Source organism: Vigna umbellata, chromosome 8, assembly GCF_029865625.1.
Source record: "Vigna umbellata cultivar VRB3 chromosome 8, Vumbellata_1.0, whole genome shotgun sequence".
NCBI lineage: Eukaryota > Viridiplantae > Streptophyta > Magnoliopsida > Fabales > Fabaceae > Vigna > Vigna umbellata.
This window is the reverse complement of record NC_142172.1, coordinates 22,446,201-22,472,292: the sequence shown is the minus strand read 5'-3', so window position 1 is coordinate 22,472,292 and position 26,092 is coordinate 22,446,201. Positions and strand designations below refer to the sequence as shown.

General features: G+C 39.4%; 3 protein-coding genes across 3 annotated transcripts; 1 reads left to right on the top strand and 2 right to left on the bottom strand.

Moving 5' to 3' along the window:
* The first annotated feature begins 3,699 nt into the window (after positions 1–3,699).
* On the top strand, positions 3,700–4,939 carry LOC148194276 (uncharacterized). The gene is made up of 2 exons (XM_088096414.1): positions 3,700–3,832; positions 3,909–4,939. The coding sequence occupies exons 1-2, from the start codon at positions 3,718–3,720 to the stop codon at positions 4,937–4,939; spliced, it is 1,146 nt and encodes a 381-aa protein (XP_087952540.1). The 5' UTR covers positions 3,700–3,717.
* A 3,203-nt stretch (positions 4,940–8,142) lies between these two features.
* Positions 8,143–9,249, bottom strand: LOC148194275 (uncharacterized). Its single transcript, XM_088097165.1, has one exon. The coding sequence runs from the start codon at positions 9,247–9,249 to the stop codon at positions 8,143–8,145; it is 1,107 nt and encodes a 368-aa protein (XP_087953291.1).
* A 249-nt stretch (positions 9,250–9,498) lies between these two features.
* On the bottom strand, positions 9,499–10,245 carry LOC124844308 (uncharacterized). The gene has a single exon (XM_047321222.2). It carries the CDS (start codon positions 10,243–10,245, stop codon positions 9,499–9,501), a length of 747 nt encoding a protein of 248 aa, XP_047177178.2.
* Between the last annotated feature and the right edge of the window lie 15,847 nt (positions 10,246–26,092).

The following is a 26,092-nucleotide window of genomic DNA, read 5'->3' as shown; positions in this document are numbered from 1 at the left end:
TTTAGAGAGTGATTCCAAAGAGTATTCTCACTCACTTTCTCTATATTTATTAGAATATCTTTAGAGGATTAGAAGATGAAATTCTTCCTTTGTATTACTTATTTTTATCATTCATGAAGATATAAATGTCCCATGTGTTGGAGTGAGATGTAACAGCTTTGAACTCTCTTGTATTTGATACTATCTTTCATTTATTGATGTTTGCTTTTGATTTAAAGTTTGTTAATTGATTTATACTTAATATTGGATGAACTAATCAATCATATTACTTCACTAGGTTAAGATTAATTGGTAACTAGTCTTAAGTTGTGGTCCAACAAGTTATCCTATGGGCTTCTAGATGCTAGGAATATATATAGGGTTGTAGCTAGAGATAAAGTCGTATTCTTAATGCAGGTGATCCGTTCAAGTAGTCACTGTGGAATCATATTGAAGATTGGTTATCCTAGGCTCTAGGAGCTAATAATGAACCTAGGGTTACACTTAAAGTATACTCTTAGGACTTGATCATTTGCAGCTTCAATTATACTAATAGATCTGATGCAAGAGAGGAAAAATTGTGACATTGAACTCCAATATAGTTCAATCATCTAAAAGTCACTCATATAGTAATCAAAATTGTTTCTCAACATATTTTACAATGTTTTCATTAAAAAAAATATGTTTTCAACACACTATAAACACGATTTACGTTTTATAAAGATCAAGATAGTTAAAATATTATTTTTTTCTGCCAAATCCCTGTGGATATGACACTTGTTATGCTACAACAACCCAACATACTTGTTATATATTTCAGGTTGCACACCCGCGACAAACACCTGCCTTGCTAACCGATCTTCACCTTGGTCACGTTCACTTCTTCTACAATAGGCAATTTCAAGAGAAAACAAAAAACGTGAGGATAAGCAAGTTAAATGTCATCATCAGTTTGCCAAAAATGAATACCAAAGAGTTATCCAAATTGCCAACACCAACTTGAACTTGCCTAAGCTGGTAGTTTACCAATAAACTTGCTTAAAGTCAACAACACAATATGAAGGGTTATTCTTGCATAATGGCTTTCGGACAAACCCTGCCAAATGACCCATTTGCAAGCAAGCTCGGTCGAATGATCAAAAAGCTATATGAGCTCGGTTGAATGACCAATTCACCAGAAAACTCTACAAGTCGCCTTAAGGACCCATCATGAGAATTCCTAAGGCTAACTTAAAATTTTGAGACTAGAGGGACTTGTGTATATACTCAGCCCAAATATGTAAAGTGTTGCAACCTAACGAGAATCCATTATTCAAATCTAAACAATTTTTTATTATCTTTAAACAACCAATAATGACTTTTAATAGTCTATCTCCCGTAAACATGTTCCTTATTTAAATCACATAAATATGGGTCACACTAATTTCCAACACTAATTTTCAAATGTCGGTTATTTTAACATATTTTCATTATTATATAACTTTCTAAAACTTTTATTTACTCTTATATTATTTCTAATACATAATTCTATAATGTTATGTCATTTTTCTAGAATTGTTAGTGCCTTGTAATGAAAATCAAATAACCAAACCAAACTTGACCCATAATAATGATTCATTTATCAAGAAACCTAATCATTATAACAAAAATAACGAATCAAAATTAATAGAAAACTGGTGCGATATATGCAGAGACAACATCCAAGTTCGACGAAAACGCTTACATTAAAACTAAAAAAAACTATTATTACAACACTGTAATAAGAATCTTGAGTCATGACACGCATATTATACTATGCATTAAATTACAATATTATTGTTAATTCTCATGACGAACTATGCATAAGTTCTGTTTCTGTATGGATGTGAAACCGAGATACGAACCTAACAAACCTCCACTGCTCCTTCCTGTGATGCTGTTACTGTGATATCTCTCTTCCTACGTTATCCTCTCTGAGGGGAAAATGAGCTGGGTACCTGCAAAGGCACTCCGACGCTTAAGTTAGAAAAGGGGTCACCTGAATCTTTTTGGTTCAAAGTGATCAAGCAGAAGAATAATTTCTCTCTCTTAATTTCTCTAAGGGGAAAAACGTACCTTTTTTCTGGTGTGCTTTGTATATTTAAAACAGGAAAATAAACCGTTTACCTGGAAATCCGGACAGTTTACCGAAGTGGACTACTTGGAAGTTGTAACTGCTAGGTCGTGTTTGATACTGAGTCAATTACTTGCGTGATTCGTGGCGTTAGCTAATATTTGTAACTGCTTATTCTTAACTGCTGAACCGTTTACTATGATATCGTTCACTATATGTCGACCACTGTTTGTGTCGACATAAACATATGAAATGTCGTGTGAGCGATACATGTCGGGACATCGTAGCTGGCTTGTCGACTACCAGTATGTCGACATCAACAAAATGGGTGTCGACCTCAACAAACGATTGACGTTAAGAAGTGTTCGCTACTCCTGCGATCGTGACATTGTGATCGTAAGATGGGTCGCCAATCTGTCGTCCGTGGTATCCGTCGACCGTTGGTGAATTTAGGTATCCTACGGTACATGCCCCCCGAGTCCTAGTAAACGAGTACGGATTTTGCGTGTGAGTTTACTGAAGGACGTCGAGTGGTGGTGTATTGGGGAAATGATACGCACCGTTTCGGGATTAGAATTTTTAGGGTTTTCCCGCTTTTATGAGGAAGCGAAGAGACGAGAAAGTATAGCCGCTGGATGGGACTGGATCTGACGGCGTTGGATGCATCTGCGGTCTTAGCTTCTTTAATACGAAACGAAGATGAAAAGACGCGCTGTGCTTACCAGAACCTAAGAGCGTTATCTGTCTGCCGGTGAGAGTTATCCCGCGTGTTGCGAAATCGTTCAACCTTCTGACTTTCAGACACAATATTCCAGGTAAATATCCAACTTTGTCTTCATCCTAGTGTGGTTTGTTGTTAGCCGAAAATGGAAGAAAAGGGGCGGAGCACCGGTACAGAACTATCGGGCCCGTCGTCATCGTCTGAATGTCCCGATGTCACCACTTTACCTTTCGGTGAAAACACGTTTTTTTATGGAGATGTGGAGAGTGAAGGTCCAGAGGCGCGTGGAACATCGCCGGCTCGTGACGGCGATTATGCTTGGGTGGCGTGTGAAGTTGACAAATATAGTAGTTTATTTAGGAGTAGGGCAGTGTTAGCAGATTGGGTAGAAAATAGCTGTATTTTGAGAACCCTAGGGTACAAATCGTGTGTGAAGGTGGTGGCCTGTAGGGAGGATGAGAGGGTGTTTCACGGGAGGGAGAATAGCTCCCATGAGTTTTTTTACTGCTATGCGTCGCCGTTTTACGATTTGTATGTGAGAGTGCCCTTCACAACCTTCCAAATGGATGTGCTGAGGACCTTAAATGTCGCGCCTAGTCAATTGCATCCCAACAGTTGGGGATATCTGCAGGCATTTGCTGTTCTGTGTCGAGCCTTGGCTATTAGGCCGACAGTGGCTTTGTTTTTATATTTCTTTAGGTGTCGACCTATTGCGAAAAAGGGTTGGGTGTCGTTAATTTCTGAGCCGGGTAATGCTCTGTTGGAGCTGTTCCTGCAATCGTATAGGGGTTTTAAAAATAAATTCTTCAAAGTGTCGATCCTTGACTCTGGACGGAGGCACTTTTTTGATGGAGAGGGAAACCCCAAGTTTCCATTGTACTGGACGCAGGATCCGCTGAGGTTTACCTCGTGGGCCGAGGATGTAATGACGATCGAGGAATTAGAGGCGTTGAACGTGTTGATGGCCTTGCCACGCCCCTTTTCTTCCCGTCGGCTCATAAACTGCCTTGAACATGACGATGCTGAGTCGAGGGTGTTTGGTATGATCCTCTTCTTGTTATTTGTATTTGTTGTGTTGTAGTTGTTGACTGTTCTGGGTTGATCTTTGTTGTGCAGAGATAATGGGAAGAAAGGGAAGTGGCCGAAATTGGTTCCAAGCTATCGACAACGAGAAGACCGAAGGTGATCTTCCTGGGTCATCCTCCAGACGCATGCAGGGACCACAATGTATTCAAGTGCAACCAACCGGGCCAGTGGTGGCGGTGGCCTCGACTGATGAGATCACGGCCGCTGAAGAGCAGCCCTTGATACGAAAAAGGAAAGGGAAAGTGGTCGACACTAGTGGTGCTGTGTCAAAGAAGAGGAAGGAGGTTGTAGATGAGACAGAGCGTCCCCTTCCTCTCGGCGTGTGGGATCCCGCCTTTACCTTGAGCCACAAGGTCGAGCCCATTTTGGACAACTCGGAGAAGAAGGTGGTGGAGGGTATGACTGAGCAGCAAATGGCTGACGACTTGTTGGAAATGACGACTCGGTCACAGATGTTAGCGTGGCATCTTGCATATGCCTCCGACAGAGGTGCGCTACGGGTTGAGTTGGACAAGGCGCGGATTCAGCTGAAGGAGCTTACTGAGGCTCATGCTGGTTGTGATGCAAGGCAGAAACGGTCAGAGCAACTGCTGAGAGAGGCTGAAGTGTTGCTGAACGATGCCCGGGATGCGGGTTTGACGTTGAGGAAGAAGCGTGATGAACTGTCGATCGAGCTAGAAAGAGCCAAGAAAATAGGGGCGGCGGCGAGCAAAGAGCGGGATGCGCTGAGGGCGGAAGGGAAGGAGGACCGGGAGCTGATAGAAAAATTAAAGGAGGCGGTGATGATCGAACATACCAGGGGGTTTCGGAAGGCTCTGAGGCAAGTCGGACACTTGCTTAAGGTGTCGACTGATGGAGTGGATTTTGACGTCCGGAAAGACGTGTATGAGGGGCAACTGAAACCCCTTAATGAAATACCCGAAGATGCCTTCATGGATGAAGAAGAAGATGAAGAGGTGGTTGCGACCGAGGAACCTGAGGAAGCAGTCGCTGTGGATGAACCAGCTGCGGAGACGGTCAAAGATGTTGCTGGCAACACGCCCAACATTGTAATAGATTAGGAGTTTATAAACATTGGAATGTTAAACTTGGGTTTGTTGATCTGTTAAATGGTATACTTGGATTTGTTGAAAATTGGATGTGTGTAGATACGATAAACGTTTCTTGTAACGCCTTGTATGTTGAATATTTGTCTGATCAAGCTAATGTCAAAGATGATGATCAACTAAGAAGATAACACCTTAAGTGTCGATGTCGAATGCATACATAACGTCGTGCGCCACGGTCGAGGGGGAATACTGGGTGTTCAAGGGAGAACAGTTACCCGTGGGAGTGTATCCCGAATGGATTGGGTGTTCAAGGGAGAACAGTTACCCGCGGGAGTGTATCCCGAATGGACTGGGTGTTCAAGGGAGAACAGTTACCCGGGAGTATTTCCTATTCGTTCGGAAATGCTTGTGGCGATCCACGATGACCCTGGGACTCGACATGCGAGAAATTAAATATGAACTGAAATGATAATAATAATGAAATATACTTCTTGTTTGAAACTGTAATGAGTAATGTTGCAGCAAAAAATGAATGCTAACTGAAATAATATTTAAGATGGGTAGCATTCCACGTGTTGGGAATGGCCTGTCCGTCTAGGAGTTGGAGGCGGTATGCACCATTTGCCATGTCCTCGGCGATGCGGAATGGGCCTTCCCAGTTGGTGGCTAGCTTGCCGTGCGCTCGATTCTTCCTAGCCTCTCCTCGTTTTCTCCAAACCAGATCGCCACTTTTGAACGCTCTGGGTTTGACTTTGGTGTTGTAACGGCGAGATAGCATTCGCTTTTGAGCTTCTGCGCGGATGGTAGCAACCTCTCGACGCTCAGGAAGAATGTCGAGATTCACCCGTATTTGTTCGTCATTAAGCGTCATATCAGTGATATGTCGTCTTAACGAGGGTTCACCGACCTCGACCGGGAGCATGGCATCAGTGCCATAAGTCAGGTTGAATGGTGTGTCCCCTGTAGATCCGTGTGGAGTTCACCGATATGCCCACAAGACCTCTGGTAGCTCTTCTACCCACAAACCTTTGGCTTCGCCGAGTCGCTTTTTTAACTCAGTAAGTATGGCTTTGTTTGCGGCCTCGGCCTGGCCGTTCGTTTGAGGATGCTCGACTGAGGAGGTGACATGTTTAATGCCTAAGCTGCTGAGGAATGCCTCTAGTTTGCGCTCGACGAACTGGCGACCGCTGTCGGTAATGATTTTATGCGGTAGTCCGAATCGACAGATCAGGTGCCAGATGAACTTCTGTATCCGCTGAGCACTAATGACGGATAACGGCTCAGCCTCTATCCATTTTGTGAAATAGTCGACTGCCACAAGAAGGAACTTGTTCTGCGCTTTGGCAAGGGGTAAAGGTCCAACTATGTCGAGACCCCATTGAGCGAAGGGCCAGGGGGAAATGATACCATGCAAGTCCTCGGGAGGTGCGTGGATGTCGTGACCGTGGGCCTGACAGGATATACATTTCTTAACGAATGTTTCACAATCTTGGTCGAGCGTAGGCCAGTAATATCCGGCGCGGAGTACGCGTGCTCTGAGCGTTCGCTTACCCGAATGGAATCCGCATACACCTGTGTGCAGTTCGCGCAAGACGTAGTCGGCTTCTTCCTCTGATATGCACTTCAATAGAGGAGTATTGTGGCCGCGGCGGTATAAGTCGTCGCCGATGCACGAGAAACGTGCAATTCGCTTTGAATCAGCCAAACTAATGCTCTCTCCCTGTTCCTGTCGCACCATTAGATCTCTGATCTTCTGGCGCCAGTTTGTGGCAGGAGTCGACACCTCGGTGACGAAGGCTTCCACGACAGGATGGTCGAGCGTCATCTTGATGATTGACGACAGCTGTGCTCTCTCCTTAGAGTGAGTTAACTTGGACAGGAGATCTGCTCTCGTGTTTTTCTCCCTGGGGACATGGACGATGTTGATTTCAGAGAAATTCTGAAGTAGAGTCTGAGCTTTGTGGAAATAGCGCAGTAATTGATTATCTTTAACCTGATAAGTCCCGTTCACGTGGCCGACCACCAACTTTGAATCCATCCGACATTCTAGATGAGTGATTGTGAACTCTTTGGCTAAGGATAGACCAGCAATCAAGGCATCGTACTCGGCCTGGTTGTTGCTAGCAGAAAATTTGAATGTGATGGCTTGTTCTACAATGAAACCATGTGGTCCTTCTAGGACAACCCCGGCTCCCCCCCTTTTTATCGGAGGATCCATCTACACTGAGGAGCCATTTTGGTGTAGAGTCATCTGGTGCGGGTATTAATTCGGCTGCAAAATCCGCTAAATGCTGACCCTTGACGGAGCCCCTCGGCTTATAACGTAAACCGAACTCGGAAAGCTCTACGGACCAAGAAACCATCCTTCTTGCTAAGTCGGGCTTGCGGAGGATCTTGGCGATCGGGTGATCGGTACAGACTACTACTTGGTGACTCTGAAAATAAGGTCGGAGTCGACGTGAAGCTGTGAGTAGAGCTAGTGCGATTTTCTCAATGCGAGAATATCTTTCTTCCGCCCCCTGTAGCGTACGGCTGATAAAGTATATTAACTTGAGGGACGGTGCTTCTTGTATTAGGGCAGCACTGACAGCGGAGTGGGATGCTGCGATATACAGTTGTAAGTCGGACCCAGTGTCCGGTCTAGCCATAATTGGAGGACTAGTGAGAATGCGCTTGACAGTGTTGAATGTTGTGTCACAGTCATCATCCCAGTGTCGTGTGGTGCCCTTCTTCATGTTCTTCAGGATTGGTTTGATGTGTTCGGCTAGCTTCGGAATGAAGCGAGAGAGGGCCGTGAGTCTTCCAACCAGCCGTTGTACCTCCCTGAGAGTTGCTGGGGCTGTCATGTCGAGTACAACTTTGCATTTATCTGGGTTGGCTTCGATGCCTCGACGAGTAAGCATGAAACCCAAAAACTTACCTGCAGGGACTCCGAAGGTACATTTAGAAGGGTTGAGGCGCATGCTGTACCTTCTGATTTGGCCAAACACCTCTTCTAAATCTTGTAAATGTTGCTCCATAGAATGGCTCCGAATGACCATGTCGTCGACGTAAACATCCATGCATCGACCTATCTGTTGATGAAAAACCTTATCCATGAGGCGCTGGTATGTCGCCCCGGCATTCTTCAAACCGAACGACATTACTTCATAACAATAACTGGCGCGCTTGGTAATGAAAGTTGTCTTGCTTTGATCAGGTGCGTACATGGGGATTTAGTTGTAGCCCGAGTATACGTCGAGGAAACTGAGTACAACATGGCCGGAAGCTCCATCTACCAACCGATCAATGCTAGGCAAGGGATATGAATCCTTAGGGCACGCTTTGTTGAGGTCGGTGAAGTCGACACACATTCTCCACTGACCGTTCGACTTCTTGACCATGACTACGTTCGACAACCACGTAGTATAGTTTAACTCTCTGATGAACTGGGCGTTCATCAACTTCTCTACCTCGACCTGAATGGCCTTGCGCTTCTCCTCTCCGAACCGTCTCTTCTTTTGCGCGACTGGGCGTGCCTCTCTGAAGATAGACAATTTATGGGCCATGACCCCGGGGTGGATTCCTGGCATATCGGAGGCCGTCCAGGCGAATAAATCTGCGTTTGCTCGGAGCATATGTCCCAGATCCTGTTCATCTTTCAAAGCGAGGTTCGCGCCAATGTTTGTGTTTTTGGAGGCGTCCGTCGACAATGAAAGGAGTTTGACATCGCCTTGTGGATGGAGACGCTCATCTATGTTAGTTCGGGGGTCCAAGTCGACCGCCGCTGTTTCAGCTCCTCTCGTCCTTTTGGTTGGGATAAAAGGGGTGACCTTAAGACCAGCCACATAACACTGTCGAGCCGTTCGCTGATCCGCTCTTACGGTGCAAATGGTGCCACGTTCCGTGGGAAACTTCATGGCCAGGTGGGGGGTGGACACAATGGCTCCAAATGCATTCAAACAAGGTCGCCCCAACAAGGCGTTGTATGATGTGTTGGCCTCGACTAACAGAAAGCGGACTCTAAGTTTCGGTGCTTCTCGACCAGTTCCAAGACGCGTTCGTAGGTCGAGGTATCCTCGGGTGTCGACTCTTTCCCCTGCAGAGCCTACAATTTGCTCGTTGAAAGGAGCAATAAGGTCCTCGGATAGATCCATCTTTTTGAAGGTGGACCAGTATAGGATATTGACCGAACTCCCCTGATCGACAAGTACCTTGCTGACGTCGTATCGAGCTATTTCAGCAGTGATGACCATGGGGTCATCGTGATCAGGGTCGGGCGCATGGAAATCTGCATTGGTGAAGGTAATATCGGGAATAGACCGAGTCTGTCGATCCACCATGTGTACTGACTTTAACTGTCTGAGATGCCGTTTCCTGGCGGAGGACGACACTCCTCCCCTGGCAAAACCACCCGATATGGTGTCAATTCGACCTCGGACTGAACGTTCTCTCTCCGTTCGTCGAGGTGGACTGCGCGATCGCCTGCAGCGTCGGTCATCCCTGGGAGGCGATCGCTCAGGGCTCCGTCTGGAGGGATCCTTACGGTGAGGAGTTATGGCTCGGGTAGAAATTTTGTCCTTAACGTAGTTCTAGAGGTAGCCTGCTCGGATGAGTCGCTCCAGCTCGTCTTTCACCAAGTTGCATTCTTCTGTGTCATGCCCACGATTCATGTGGAGACGGCAGGTCTTGCTGCCGTCCGCGTTCTTGGGAGTAGCTCGTCGCCGCACAATTAGGAGTTCTGCGTGCAAAGCCTCCTCCAGCACCTTTGCTCTGGGTGCGTTGAGGGTTGCGTAACGATCGTACTTAGGCGTCCACCCTGACTCTTTTCGGGGCGGTCGGTCTGATTTATAGTCGTTAGTCGATCGCTTTGCGGTTTTCTTTACATCATGACTGGAGGTATCTTGCTGCTGCTTCTTCCGACAATTTCGAAGATCCTCGATGCGGATGAACTTTGCAATTGTGGATTGCAGTTCTTCCATAGATGCTGGAGGGTCAGCATATAATTGTTCTGCAAAATATCCTGGCCTTAAGCACGAAGGTAGATTGCTGATAATGAAGGTGTGATTGATATCTTTCACACGCCGGGCCGTCTCGTTGTATCGTTGCATGAACGCTCTTAGTGTTTCATCCTTTTCCTGCTTGGTATTCACAAGCTCAGCAGCTGTCATCTCCGGTTTTCGGTTGGTTGCGTACTGTTTTCTGAACCGAGTTTCAATTGTCGCAAAACAATCCACTGAATTCCGTGGAAGAGTGTGGAACCACTCCAAGGCCTCATCCTTGAGGGATAAGGAGAAAGCTCTGCAGATGACAGGGTCATTATCTGTGTAGAACGCCATGGCGTCTACAAAGTTGCGCAGGTGATTGTCGGGATCGGCGGAGCCATCATAACGTTCTAACGCTGGGGGAGGTTTATCCGGCATGTGCGCTTGCATGATGGCCTCCGTGAACGGGAGTAAGTTGGTGAGGCACACGGAAGTAGGCCCTTTCCTCCCCCCACCCAAAAGGGTCAGATGGTCCTCCATGGTGACTCGATTCATTATTATCCTTCCGATTAGAGGCAGATACTTCTGGCGGTGGGCGTTGCGCCCTCAGTGCTGCCAGCTCCTCCGCCTGCTTGCGCTGGAGTTCCTGCTGCTCCCGTATAGTTTGTGCTTGTGCCTCGATCTGGGTTTGCAGTTGCTGGATCAAATCACGAGTGTTGAAGTCTTCCATAGCTCCGGTGGTCGTCGTTGGGATGTTAAATCTCGGCCCCACGGTGGGTGCCAAAATGTTTCTGTATGGATGTGAAACCGAGATACGAACCTAACAAACCTCCACTGCTCCTTCCTGTGATGCTGTTACTGTGATATCTCTCTTCCTACGTTATCCTCTCTGAGGGGAAAATGAGCTGGGTACCTGCAAAGGCACTCCGACGCTCAAGTCAGAAAAGGGGTCACCTGAATCTTTTTGGTTCAAAGTGATCAAGCAGAAGAATAATTTCTCTCTCTTAATTTCTCTAAGGGGAAAAACGTACCTTTTTTCTGGTGTGCTTTGTATATTTAAAACAGGAAAATAAACCGTTTACCTGGAAATCCGGATAGTTTACCGAAGTGGACTACTTGGAAGTTGTAACTGCTAGGTCGTGTTTGATACTGAGTCAATTACTTGCGTGATTCGTGGCGTTAGCTAATATTTGTAACTGCTTATTCTTAACTGCTGAACCGTTTACTATGATATCGTTCACTATATGTCGACCACTGTTTGTGTCGACATAAACATATGAAATGTCGTGCGAGCGATACATGTCGGGACATCGTAGCTGGCTTGTCGACTACCAGTATGTCGACATCAACAAAATGGGTGTCGACCTCAACAAACGATTGACGTTAAGAAGTGTTCGCTACTCCTGCGATCGTGACATTGTGATCGTAAGATGGGTCGCCAATCTGTCGTCCGCGGTATCCGTCGACCGTTGATGAATTTAGGTATCCTACTGTACAAGTTCCAATTTGATTGTAGGGAGAATTATTAATTTTGGAAGCACCGATATATCAGGCACAAATATGGAAGGAGAATTATTAACAGAGTGTTGATAGACATTCATTATAAAAGTTACACTAATTTTATTCTATTTACGTAGATTTTTTCTTATGTGTCATAATTAATATATTGATTTATAGGTGAATTTTACAAAATATTCCACCTGATTAACCAAAGTATTGTGATCTAGAAAGAAAAAACTTAAAGATGTTATTTTGATTTTGAATGCTTAGTAATATGATAGTCTTAGAATTTCATTTCACACAATTCGTGATTGATTCTTATCTTCCCTTTGACAATGCCTCTCACATACAATTTAAATTTATTTAATACGTTTAAACCATTTTTACTGTTAAAATATTCACAATTTTAATTTGTGTGTTGTAATATATATATATATATATATATATATATATATATATATATATATATATATATATATATATATATATATATATATATATATATATATATATATATATATATATATATATGTATAAAATATGTCTTCTAAAGATACATTTTCTTCTATGGATTGTGAACAACAAAAACAATTTATAGAATTAAACGTAGTTGAATTAAATCAAAATGATCTTTTATAGATTTAATTTTAGGTCAAGTAAATAGTTCAACTCCAATTGTTAACTTAAGAAGATTAATTTTAGATATTTGGGATCATTTTAAGAACAAAAAAAGTAGATGGAAAATCAAAAGCGATGTGCAAAAGATTAGAAAAAGTGTTAACTCTAGACAACGATACCTAAACAAGAAAAAAAATAGAGATATGTGCTCAGTTTAATATTTTATTTAGAAGAAAATTAGTTCTTGATTGGAGAACTAAGTGGAATTCTACAATTTTAATGTTTCAAGTAGTCATACAAAACAAAGATGTATTTAATCGTTTATCACAAAAATAATCAATGTAATGTTTTGCCTAGCGGACGCGATTGACAAATGGCAAATGAAATTTGTCAAAAGTTAGAAATATTTTATGATATGAAATTTTTTTTCCAAAGGTATGTCAAATTAAGTTGGCTTTGATGGAATGACTTGAATCTAACATTTCTATTATTCATCAAATGGTTGCATGCATGGTTTTGAAGTTTGACAAGTATAGGGGTGTGATCAATGAAATGATGGATATAGGTATTGTATTACCCTAAACCCTAAACCCTAAACCCTAAACCCTAAAAGTTAGAAATATTTTATGATATGAAATTTTTTTTTCTAAAGGTATGTCAAATTAAGTTGGCTTTGATGGAATGACTTGAATCTAACATTTCTATTATTCATCAAATGGTTGCATGCATGGTTTTGAAGTTTGACAAGTATAGGGGTGTGATCAATGAAATGATGGATATAGGTATTGTATTAGAACTCATGTATAAAATTGACTTGTTGGATTATTTTTTCCCTAAGATACATGGTGATGAATCTGATTATGAAATTGAAAAGTTAAATATTCTTTGTAAGGACTTGGTAGAAGATTAAGAAATGAACATGAAAGGTAAGAAGTTAGCCTCTTCATGTCAAAATCCGAACAAATATAGGTCAACGTGTATATGGAAGAAAAGATGCTTGGAGGAGAGATTTTGTAGAAAATCAAATTGCAAAGAAAAGTGAACCATCAAATTATAAGTAACACTAATATTACTTGGAGGAACCAACACTACCTAATTCAGATGGAAATTTTGACATCTTAGTTTGTTGGAAGGCTAATGGGTTAAAATATCCAATCTTGCAAATGATTGCAAGAGATTTTCTAATCATTCTTAGCTCAACAGTTGCTTCTGAGTCTTCATTTAGTACTAGTTGTTGATTTTTTACTCCACACCACATTAGATTACACTCAAACACTTTAGAGACATTAATGTATGTTTAAAATTGGGTATGAACTGACATAAAAGGTAATCAAATTAACACTTCAAATGACATATTTATATTCATTCAAATTAATTGTTAGACTAAATGAATTGATTTTCCTTTTCAAGCTCTTCAAAATTGAAGGTGGACAAGATGAAACTTAATAAAATACTAGATGAGATAATTAATGATGATCTTAGTAGTTTTCTTTAATATTTCATTCTAATTTTACTAATAGTGCCATTGTGTCATTTATTAATGACTTTATTTGTGTTATTTACGTAAGGAATTAAGTAGTCAAAATAAAGATATGGAGGAAACATAAATGTTAGAGTGTCTCTTTATAAGAACTATTTTATAAAGAACTTCTATTTGGATGTTTACTTTAAGTACTATTAATTTGGAGTTATGTCTCAACTTTTATTTATTTATTCATTGACTTCTATTTGGATCTATGTTTTAAATACTATTACTAATGCAAAAAGGTTTTTCTATACCAGTTAAAAAGAGTTTTTTATACCAGTTTCGAAACTAGTATATATGCAGGGGTATAAAAAATATCGACTTTTTATGTCGGTTTCAAAACCTGTATTCAAAGTGTAACTTTTTATACCAATTAAATGTACAATTGGTATAAAAAAAATCTCTTCAAATTTCGCTGTGATGGTTGTGGAGAGAACGACAACCATATGTAAGGATGCTTGGCTAGCAAATTTCTATCAGTGATGAAAATGCAACAAGTGTTGTACAAGCGACTTCCAAAAAGTTCTGGAATGGAACCATCGACGATGGTGATTTTCAAGAGTTCAGAGAGTATGACGCCTCTAGCTTCCGTTGACGGGCAATGGCGAACGACATTGTGAAGAACTAAGTCTTCGATTGTGGTTCATTGGAGGCAAAGATGCGATGTCGAAGAATCTAAACTTCAAATCAAAGAATGGGAAGGAGCAAGCATCCCACGAAAGGGAACGAGTCGTTGACGGTTGTGGTTCCGTTGAAGCAACGATGATGCTTAGAGGTCTACAAATGTGTAAATCCATGGTGCAGAGAGTATGAATGGAGTAAGAAGGTACTCACACATGTTGGGAGTATGAATGGAGGAAGAATGTGCTTGTACGGGTGCTACTACTAAGATCTAAAAAGTTCAGGGTTTCAGTGTATTGTAATTTTAAAAAAATAAGAAATTACTTTATATACCAACTATAACTAGAATTAGTATAGAAAGGTTTCTTATTTATTAAAAGAATGTCATCATATCCACTTTCTATACCGATTATAATTAGAATCAGTATAAAAAGCTTTTTTATTTATTACAAAAATATCATCATGTTCACTTTCTATTAGGTTATAAATAGAATTGGTATAGAAAATTTCCATCCTTATTACAATAATATCACCGCACTCACTTTCTATCTCCGTTATAACTACAAGAAATATAAAAAATGTTGTCTTATTTATAATTATATCATTGTATCACTTTTTATATTTGATGGATTACAATCAATATAAATAGTTCCTATAAAAAAAGTATATTTTACACTAGTATATTTGATTTTTTTTTCTTTATAGTTTTATTTGAATCTCAATTAAAAACTTATAATTAATATATATATTACTCACTACTACGTTTTTTTATATTATTTTTACTATTTTTTTATCTCTTTTTTTTCATTTTAGTATTTTAGGTGATATACATATACTTGTTAAAAAAATTTGAAAAATTTTGTGATGTGTCTTTGTCAGACCTCATTAAAACGCACCCAAAAACCCCTATGCACAAACGCCAGGTGTCAAGCAACGAGGATCAGAAATCAGATAGTGGAAGGCAGGTGTCGGCAGATGAGCGGACGCTCGTTTTGACGTGGGAAGAAAACTGATTTTTTCTGAAACTTTCGTCCCACTCTCTTCTGCATGCACCCTTCTTCCCAAACTCTGAAATTCTCATTTTTCTCCTCCTTCTCTCTAAAAGTTCTTCCTTCTCTCTACCGAAACTCACCAATTCTCTACTCTGATCTCCGTTCAGGCACCATAGGAATACTCCTGGCGTCCCAAGCTTCAAATTGAACCGAACTGTTTCGAGTTCTGAAACTGGTAAGTCTCCTAGTCTTTAGTCATTTGTTCTCTGATACATGCAAATCAAGTTCTGGTTGCATGCGGTCATCTTGTCTGAACCATTTTTGGTTTTTCTGTGATTTGATTTAGTTCGAAGAGTTGTTAAGCGTTGAGAGTAGAAATATTTGTAGACAGACGAACCATACTTCTGCCTCTAGGACGATCGTTCACGCTAGAGGTAAGGGAAGCTTATCTAATTTAATTGTATGTTCGTTTACACGTTCGTTGATAATGAATGCATGTTGCTGAGTGGTTGAATGTATATAAAGTATGAATGTTGATATAATTGTTTGTGGTATATGATTTATTAGTATGATATGGATTGTACGAAGTATGCAAATTGATTATGATATGAATTTATAAAGTTATGAAATTATGTATGAGAAATGAGTTGAAGATAAATGAGTTCTGGATATGAATTTCCCTATGATAGTGTAAGTTCATCATTGAATGGTCCTTGACCGTTCGGTGTTTCTAGTAAATTTGTTTGAAATTTAATTCTTTCATTTGGAAAGAATTCTAGTTGAGGACGAGCGTCTTCTTGTGATAGTACTGTGCTTGAGCGTTCGGCCAAGCGTAGTTGCATCTGAGTATTCGGTGATAAACCTAAATGTTGTAAACATATGTATTTGTATATCTTAGTTATTCTTAAACACCACTCAAATATTATCTGATTATATTTATCAAGCCCATTTTCTATAAGTTTAGTAACGCTTGGTCTTATACCAAGTGTTCGTTCTAGACAAGTGTTTGGTCTCACCCCAAATGCTCGTACGGAGTAGTGCTCGGTCTTACACCAAGCGTTCGTACTCGTTTCTTTTATAATCTATCTTGATCAAAATAACGTTCGTCTAACTTTAATAGAATTTTCTTCTCTACCATGCTCGGTCATTGACTGGCATTCAAACTTCTTGATGTAAATTCAAATAAGTTAAATATTCATAAGCGTTCGGTTTCTTCAGGTGAATCCTTCTAAGTATTCTTCTCCGAAAGTCTTGAAGTGTATACGTCCATTTGATTCCGGCCTAGAGCCTTAGTATTTGGCCTAGTTCTTTCTGTGTTCGGTTAGAACTCTCAAGGGTTAACTCATCTAATTGACTCACTTTATAAGTGACGGTCGTTCTAGTCCTTCTTGCGATATACAGTTGACTTCGGTTTCTTCCGTAATCTGATAGTAACACTCTCGGTCTTATTCTATTTTGGAACGGGAGAATTATCTGTCTCGTTTCTAGTGTTCATCCTCGTTCTGAGTGAGGACTGAACGTTCGGTATTTGATGTTCTTAGAATTGGTGACAAAGATGAAATTAAAATGATGGATAATGAAAGATGAAGAGTATATGAGATGGATGAAATGTTGTGGATTTTGAACGAGCATTCCGAGGAGGAACGACTCATGAATGAATATTGAAATTTGTAAAGTATGAATGTGGTAATGCTTAGCTGGCGGTTCATCCTGATGTTCCGTGAGTACTCGTCCTCACGTAGAGGGGGTTAGGTCATGTGTGGGAACGGCAGGAGATCCTAGTCCTTAGGGGTACTTTGGACAAATAGGACTAACCTCGGGTGGCAGCTGATGAGAGTATTCCAGTTACTACATCACCCGGGTGCACGAACGTCGTAGCTACACAAATTTCATACAGTCCGGACAGTCAGTCTAGTAGTAGGCCTTGCTTGAAACGTATGTTGAAATGTATTTGATGTGTTTGAATATGAGAAATGTATGTGTATACTTGAATTAAATTACATAAGCTTACCCTGTATTTCCTGTGTTGTTTGGTTTTGTACGTCCGTCCTTGTCGTTGCAATGATCATCCGTGTGGATGTGAGCAGAAGGAGACGAGCTGTTGGAAGAGGCGCTGGAAGAAGAAAATTTGGTAGAAGTAGAAGTTAAGACCGAACGATAGAATGTTCGGTTAGTCGTTTAGTTTTCGTAGTAAGGTGGTCGTTCGATCACCTTCCCTTTTGTTTATGTTTGACCGTTCGGTAGTTCCTTTTGTAATTCGTTCGGTCAGACTTGTACTGCTGTATAGTTTAAATTGTAACTCTTTCTGTAAGGCCGTTCGACCATAACCGTACGCTCTTTTTAATTTTAAGACTGATCTAAATTATTATTAAATGTAATCATTCTATCATATAGTTTATACTGTATTTTTGGATGTTACAGTCTTTATACTAAATAAAGTTTTATCATATATTTACATTTTAAATATTTTATATTTTATGTGTAAAATTCTTCCTTTTGTGATTTTTTAATTTGCTTTAAAAATAACATAATTCCACACGTGTTATTATTACATGACTTTACTTTAATGAGTTAAAAATTGTGCCAAACTATAATTCAACTGATATAACTTACCCATTTCTATAAATATTTTAAACCTTCCCATTTCAGTAATTAAAAAAAAATTGTTCCAATGATTTTGTCTAAAACATAAGTATTTAAAGTTGGTTTTGGATATCATTTGAAGATAAGAAGATGAATAAAAATATGAGTAATAATATTTTGATCCCTTAAATAAAAAATATCCATGTAACAAATTAAAATAATAATATTTTAATTATATTTATTTCTTTTAACTTAAAATCTTAATACAATATTATATTATTACTTTTCAAAGAAAAATGAGAAGGATTGGTGAAGTAGGTAAACTGGTAAGTCCGAAATGGTGGGTGCGATCACGTGGGTGCTGTGGTCTGTTCAGTGTATCGTTCACTTTTACGACAAACACCAACTTCAACCCTTAATATTAATAAGATATGACCTAATGAAGGAAGTAATATTAGGGTATATTAAAATAACAAACTGTTGAATAAAAAATCTCACATCATAATCATTCATATGAAACATCGTGTGACGAGAAAGATTGAGATATATAAAATATTGGAGTGAAAGTGACTAAAAAATTGTTATGTTTAGATTATTAATCACAAATTAATAATTAATAAATAATAAATTTTTACAAAATTAAATATAGCAGTTATCAATTTTTTTTGTACTATATGATCTCTTAGATCGGTCAAGTGGTCGACCACCAGGCTGACTACTAGACTGAGTGTCTGATCATCAGGTCGACTATTTGGTTGATCACCAAGCTGATCACCCATCAAGTCGACCACCCACTAAGGCGACCACATAGTTAGATTATAAACGATAATAACTCATTAAAATCCTAATGCAGATTAAGGTGTAATTGGACTGTCATTAGGCCAATGAAAGGTAAAAGCCCATTAAACTAGTATAAATAAAGGTCTCAGGTATGACTTTAAGGGATTATGCGCATTATATGCATCACTTTTTGTGATAACCGGTTGGTTATATTAGTGACTTGAGCGTCGGAGTGCCTTTGACAGGTACCCACCTGCAAGGCTGCGACAAGTAGGAGGGAGAGTGAACAGCGTATGAATGACCACCAAGGAGCCCATTCAGTCTTCAGGACAAACTTGGAATGCTTTGAGTAACGGACCTCAACCCCCTTCCCGAAACATTTTGGCGCTCACTGTGGGGCCGAGTGAGTATCCCCCGTTGTAACCGTAAGGAACCAGTGAGTGGTGCTTTAAAGGATGTCGGTCATTCGGTCTCAACCATTCGGCCTCAACTACTGGGCCAACCATGGCCTCACAGGTATTCAACCATTCGGCCTCAACCATTCGGCATCACCCATTTGGCTTCAACCTTTCGGCCTCACAGGTATTCGACTATTTGGCCTCAACTGCTCGGTTACTCGACCTCAGAGGTATTCGGTCGTTCGGCCTCAACCATTTGGCCGTTCGGCCTCACATGTATTCTGCCATTCGACCTTAACCATTTGGTCTCAACCATTCGACCTTAACTACTCGACCAACCATGGCCTCACAGGTATTCAACCATTCGGCCTCACAAGTATTCGGCCATTCGGCATCAGTCATTCAACCTCAACCATTCAGTCTCAACCATTCAGCTTCGGCCATTCAGCCTCATAAGTATTCAGCTATTCGGCCTCAGTCATTCGGCCTCAACAATTCGGCCTCAGCCATTCAGCATCAACCATTGAGCTTCAACAATTTAGCCTTAAGTGCCCGGCCATTCGGCCTCACAGGTATTCAACAATTCGGCTACTGCCATTCGGTTTCACAAGTATTCAGTCATTCGGCCTCACCCATTGTGCCTAAACCATTCAACCTCAACCATTCGGCTTCAATTGCTCAGCCATTCAGTCTCAATTATTCAGCCATTCGGCCTCACAGGTATTCAGTCATTCGGCCTCAGCCATTCGGCCATCCTAGGTCCCAAAAGGAATCTCGGCCGACCTTCCCGAAGGTCGGTGACCGTGGCTCTTCACTAAAGGAATCTCGGCCAGCCTTCTCGAAGGTCGGTGATCGTGGCTCTTCACTAAAAGTAATCTTGGCCGACCTCCCGAAGGTCGGTGATCGTGGCTCTTCAATAAAGGAATCTCGATCCGCTTTCCCGAAGGTCGGTGACTATGGCTCTTAACCAAAGGAATCTCGGCCGGCCTTCTCGAAAGTTGGTGATCGTGGCTCTTCACTAAAGGAATCTCGGCCGACCTTCTCGAAGGTCAATGACCGTGACTCTTCACTAAAAGGAATCTCGGCCGGCCTTTCGAAAGGTCGATGACCGTGGCTCTTCACTAAAAGGAATCTCGACCTTCTTTCCTGAAGGTCGGTGACCGTGGCTCTTCATTAAAAGGAATTACGACCGACCTTTCTGAAAGTCGGTGACCGTGACTCTTCACTTAAAAGAATATCGGTCGGCCTCCCAAAGGTTGGTGACCATGACTCTTCACTAAAGGCATTCCGATTGGCCTTCTCGGTAATTGTGGCTCTTCACTAAAGGAATCTTGGTCGGCCTCACAAAAAGTTGACGACTGTGGATCTCCATGACATATCGGTTAAGGAGGATCAGTAGCCTCGAAGGACCCGTTTTAGTCTTCCAACCACTCACCCTAATCTACGAACGATAATAACTCGTTTAAACCCTAATGCAGATTATGGTGTGATTGAACTGTCATTAGGCCAATGAAAGGTAGAAGTCAATTAAAACTAGTATAAATAAAGGTCCCAGGTATGACTTTAAGGGATTATGCGCATTATATGCACCACTTGTTGTAATAACCAGTCGATTATATTACTGACTTGAGCGTCGGAGTGTCTTTGACAGGTACCACACTCACAAGGCTTCAACAGGCAGGAGTGAGAGCGAACAACGTATGGATGACTACTAAGGAGCTCATTCGGTCTTAAGGACAAACTTGGAATGCTTTGAGTAAGGGACCTCAACCCCCTTCCCAAAACACTTTTAAAACCTTATAATTATAACATGTGTGTGTATACAATCCGACCAAATATTAATCTTCCTTTAAGTCCACCAGTATTCGCATGGATATGCATAAACACAAGCATTCATAATTTCTCTATGAACTACCCAAATAAGGAAAACTCACCTTTGGTGATTTCTTAATCATTAATAGCTCATTAAAAATTATGAACAAAACCAAAATTGAATATTATTATTTATTTCAAACCCAAATTATTAAGTTTACAATATTCTAAAATTTTATTTTAATTTTATATCCTGATCACACCATCCTAACAAACATGTAATGGGATCCTGACCTAAACTAGGATGCATCTATATGGGCCAACAATACATTAGGCCTACCCTAGAATGGTCCACCATAGTGTGACATGTGTTCAGTCATGGTGCGCCAGTAACCACCACGAACCAGTTTCACCCTCCGTGACTGGGCGCACCACTAGCCACTGTAACAACACCACTACAGTTGAAGTATACAGCAATAACAACCCAAAAAAATAGATTTGCAACCATTGTGAGAGCCATTAAAAAACAGAACAAAAAAACTGAAACCTCTTCCTCCTCTTTTGAGAGCTACCATTAGCAGCAAAACCAATGAAATCATTGTGTCGCTTGCACGAACCAGTGCGAACCATTGTGCCCAACCACCACACAAACCAGTGTGAACCATTGCACCCAACCACCACAGATCCCGCTGATAACAGTTGATTTTACAGTTATTTGTGATGCAATTTTGATACTATATCAACTCTTTTCGAGCTTATAACTTGCTTAATCCTCTCTTTTATCTTAGTTTTATGAATAATTGTGTTTTGGGCTACTTTGATGTAGTTTCATCTATAATCCCTTTATTTTGTAGCTAATAATGTGCTTGGAAGAATCTCCAACAATGTATAGAGTTGAACCAACCACAAGAAGCAAGCAGGACTACAGAAAAAGAAAAAAAAATGCAGTGCAAAAAAGTTAGGCTGAGGGCCTTGGGTCAAGGGCCCTGAACGCCACCTGCACCAACTGCACAGAAGCTGATTTCTGGTGTGCTCGCGTTGAGGGCCCCTTCAGGGGCGCTAAGCGCCAGTGGCGGTTGATAATTCACGCTCGGGCGCCCTCTCTAGGGGCGCTAAGCGCTAGGCACCTCGCAAGCTTGCCTGGGCGCCCCCACTAAGGGCGCTGAGCGTTGGCGGTTAGGGTTTGTTGCAGATCTATTCTATTTAAACCTAAATTGCGAAGGGTTTTGGGTCTTTGGTTCTTTGGAAGCGCGATTTCACCTAGAGGAGAGCTTGGAGGGCGACTAGGGTTTGTGGGAACACTCCCTTCTTCCTCTTTGGGTTCTTCTTCTTCTTCCATGGTCATGTTGTAAGCTTTAAGACTCTCCATGACAATGGAGAGCCAAACCCATCTTGTTAGGGAAAGATGTAACCTTTGAATTTCATGTATTTTTGAACATTTTTTAAATATCTTATTCTTCTTTCATTAAATGTTAGTGATTTTATCCTATTCTTAATACTTGTTATGTTTTCGCCATTCATAGTTTGATGATTGGATTTCTTTGTTATTGGGAACTACTTAGGAACCATGATTTGGAGGATTTCACCTAAAGGAAATATTATCTAGGGATAGAGATAAGACGTTTGGTTGGCTTAAGCTTCTTTTCTTAATGCGGAATTGGTTATTAGGGATTCAAGGGATTGAGGTCTAATAATCAAGGGTAGGCTTTTTACGCCAAGGGATTGGGTTCTAAGTAATTTAGTAAGTGACATTAGCATTCCAATGAAGAAGATGAGTTCTAAGCATGAAAGTTAAATAGGTGAAAACAAACCTTAACATTGTCATCTCATACAAATTCTAGTCTTTTCCGCTCTTAAGCGTCTCCGGATGCCAAAGACCACTTTTACTTTCATATTCAAAACTACTCAAACTGCTTTCAGATGATGTAGGTTCAGCCATTTTTCATAAATTTGCTTCCTCTTCAAGGTTCTCGCTAGATTCACTAGAGGTGTTGGATTCATTGTCCTCCTATGATTTCTTTTTCCTTTTGTGTTTATTGTCATAATTTTTCTCTTTGTAAAAGACCTTTTGTTTCCTGCAGAATTGTGGTTAGCTTTATTTTTATACTTCAAGAATTTAGAGAACCTTTTTACCATCAGATTTAGAGTTTCACTATCAAAATTTTTTGTAGCTTGATCATCTCCAAAATTAGCTTTCCTTGACCTGGATTTTGCAACAGTTCTGGCAGTGGATTTCAAAGCAATAGTGTGTATTTTATCTCCTTCTTCTTCCTTAAGTCTTCCTAGCTCCATCTCGTGTTCCCTCAACTTTCCAAACAAGGTAGCCATATTCATTGTAGTGAAGTCTCTAGATTTTGATATAGTAGTGACTTTAGGCTGTCATGTTCTTTTAAGGCTCTTCAAGATCATGATCTCCAATTCCTCTTTGTAAAAAGTTTTTCCATGAGCTAATAGATGATTAACTATATGAGTGACCTTTTCTACACATCATATACGCTCTCTCCATTCTTCATCCCGAACATTTCATACTCTTGAATCAAAGTGTTCTTTTGAGCCCTTTTGACTTCATCTAAACCTTTGGCTGGTTCGCACATAGAAGCTCTATAAAATTCATCAAGGGTTAGTGCAGAGGAAAATATATTTTTAGCCCTTACATCGTAATATGCTCTTTTATTTTCATCAGGAGTCCATTGTGAAAACTCCTTAGTCATAGTTTTTCCATTTTCAATCTTTGTAAGTTGAAAAGGTCCATTAACAACACCATCTCATACACCTTTATCTAGTGATTCCAAGAAAATTTTCATTCTAATTTTTCAAAACGGGTAATTTTCTTCAGCAAACAGAGGTGTCCTGTTTATAGAGGTCCCTTCAGCAAAAGTTTGATATATATTGGCCATACAAGATCTTTTTGATCGATTAATACTCGATTAATCAACTTTGATACCAATTGTTAAAGTTGAAAACAATATATCTCAACCCAAGAGGGGGAGGGTGAAGTGGTTTGAAAACACTTTTTAAAGTTCTTAAAAACTTCCAAGTATATAAGGTTGCTTTCAAAGGATCTTTACACTTCAAAGTTTTAACAAGATAATAGGAAAGAATAAAGAAAGAACATAACAAAAGATTTATACTAGTTCGAATCTTTAAGAGTCTACATCCAATCTTCTTCCAACAACCTCAGTTGGAAGGAAATTCACTAACACTAAATGTCAAGATTTACACCTAATGTACTCTACTCTCTCAAACAAAGCAAAATACAAACTTAAAGATGAGGCTACACACACTTCATTTAGGAGTCTTGCCTACACAACTAAGGCTAAACCCATATAAAAAGAATACACAAAAGACAGAACATGATGCACCACAAATGTATGTATTACATAGAAAACAAATACAGTTCATTGCTTGATCTTTCTGCCACTCTTAGAACTTTAGAACCCTTGAATTTCCTCAACCAATTGTTGGTGCCTCCAAGAATGCTTCAAGACCACTCAAGACAATGTTCTTGATTCATAGTTTGATAGCTTTCACAATGTTTTTGTACCTACAGAAGAATTGAAACAATTTAATCGATTATGTTATTTACTTAATTAGATTAAAATTTACAGACTGCTTTAATCGATTAGGTGTTTTTATTAATCGATTAAAACAGAAAGCAATCTACCTGGTGTGCATAAGACCATTTTAATCGATTAAATTATTTCCCTAATTGATTAAAATTTACACACAGTTTTAATCGATTAGCTATTTTACTTAATCGATCAAAATAATGGGTGAAGCCCAGATTTTTACAATTTTTATCACTTAGCATAGATGAACATTTAAACAACTATAGACTTTGTTTCACAATCTAAGTTAATTTTACAACCTATTTATTCAAGAAAGGAACATTAATTATCATCATAAAAAACACTTTGAGTTACTTGGTTTAAAGAACTTAAAGGGCTCCCTTTCAACAATTAATGTATTTGTCTTAATTTGGTTGAAATTTTGTTGTATGATTATCAACATCTTGTGATAATCATGAAAATATTCTTTTATGTGGATGTTAAGAATGGTATAAGAGGTGATGGATATGTGTTTAACTCTTATTTTTATATAAAATTTCATTCTTATTCTTATTTTTATTTTTATATTTAATCGGTATAATACTTATATTTCATTCCATCCTAACGAGAATAGGTATAAATATATCCATATATACTTTTATTATTTTAAATATTTATTAAATAATTTTCTATAAACAACAAAAATTATAATAAAAAAATAAAATTATTAAATATTATACATTTTGCTTACTCCAATAGAAAAAAAATTATATTTATATAAATGTTAAATAAAAATATAAAATAATATAAAGATAAAAAATTATAAGTAATAGTGTCATAGAAATAAAATAAAAAATAGAGACTAAAAAAGTTAATATAAAATTTTAAAATTATCTAATAAATTAAACATATTTTAATAATTTAAAATAAAAATATAAATCAATATAAGGATAAATGTCAAACAAAACCAAATGAAAATATAGTTATTAAGAGAACTTAGAAAATAACTTAAGAATAGTGATGATTTTTATAAAAAGATAGCACTACAATATTTTAATTATAAAAGGTTCAAGTTGTATAAAGATTTATGATAGTTTAATTTCATTTCTATATAAAATCATCATCTCTTTAGAAACCACTTTTACAGAGTTTTTTGCATTCTCTCTACATTTCTGATATTCTCATTCATATGTTTGATAATCATATATCGTCTTTGTGATCAGAGCATCGAGTTCTACGAGGATAACTAATTAATTTCTCCTTTTGAGTACGTTGGTTTTTTTCCCTTTTTCTTAGTTCAATATGTTTTTCTTCTTGCATGTAGGCTTTCTTTTTCTACATGTGTCCTTATAGTCATCAGTGTGAGTCTTTGTTGAGTAATGCTCCTAATGGTATGATCTTATCATTCTTGTGGTGTTTCTATGTGTAGATAGAGCATTATATAAGTTTGAAGGAGGTTTTATGTCATATAGCAGTTCTGATTTGTCTTATCAGGTGAAGGAAACTAATTATACTTGTTTTAAGTGGATTTTTTAGTTGATTATATGTATATGTGATAGTTTAATTTTATGCTAAAATGTCAAGTTGATTGTGTTGAGCTATGATCTGAAACAATATGTATCTTTCTTAATCTACTATAGATGTGTGTGTTAATTTGTATGCACTATGGTATGTTGAAAGCATGGATTTCTAATTTATCTGTGGATTTGAATGCCTTTATGAGATCCTTTAAATGAGTAATTTGGCCCAATTTGAGTTAGAACCTGGGATTTTTAAGTATTAGGACGTTTATTAAGTGGGGATTAACTCCAGAGGTAACAAATT

What these genes read in the sequence shown, in the direction of transcription:
- LOC148194276 (XM_088096414.1), top strand. Translation starts at nt 3,718, where the DNA reads ATGACGATCGAGGAATTAGAGGCGTTGAACGTGTTGATGGCCTTGCCA. An exon ending in TGCTGAGTCGAGGGTGTTTG is followed by an intron (nt 3,833 to 3,908) that starts GTATGATCCTCT and finishes TTTGTTGTGCAG; the next exon opens with AGATAATGGGAAGAAAGGGA.
- LOC148194275 (XM_088097165.1), bottom strand. Translation starts at nt 9,249, where the DNA reads ATGGTGGATCGACAGACTCGGTCTATTCCCGATATTACCTTCACCAAT.
- LOC124844308 (XM_047321222.2), bottom strand. Translation starts at nt 10,245, where the DNA reads ATGGCGTTCTACACAGATAATGACCCTGTCATCTGCAGAGCTTTCTCC.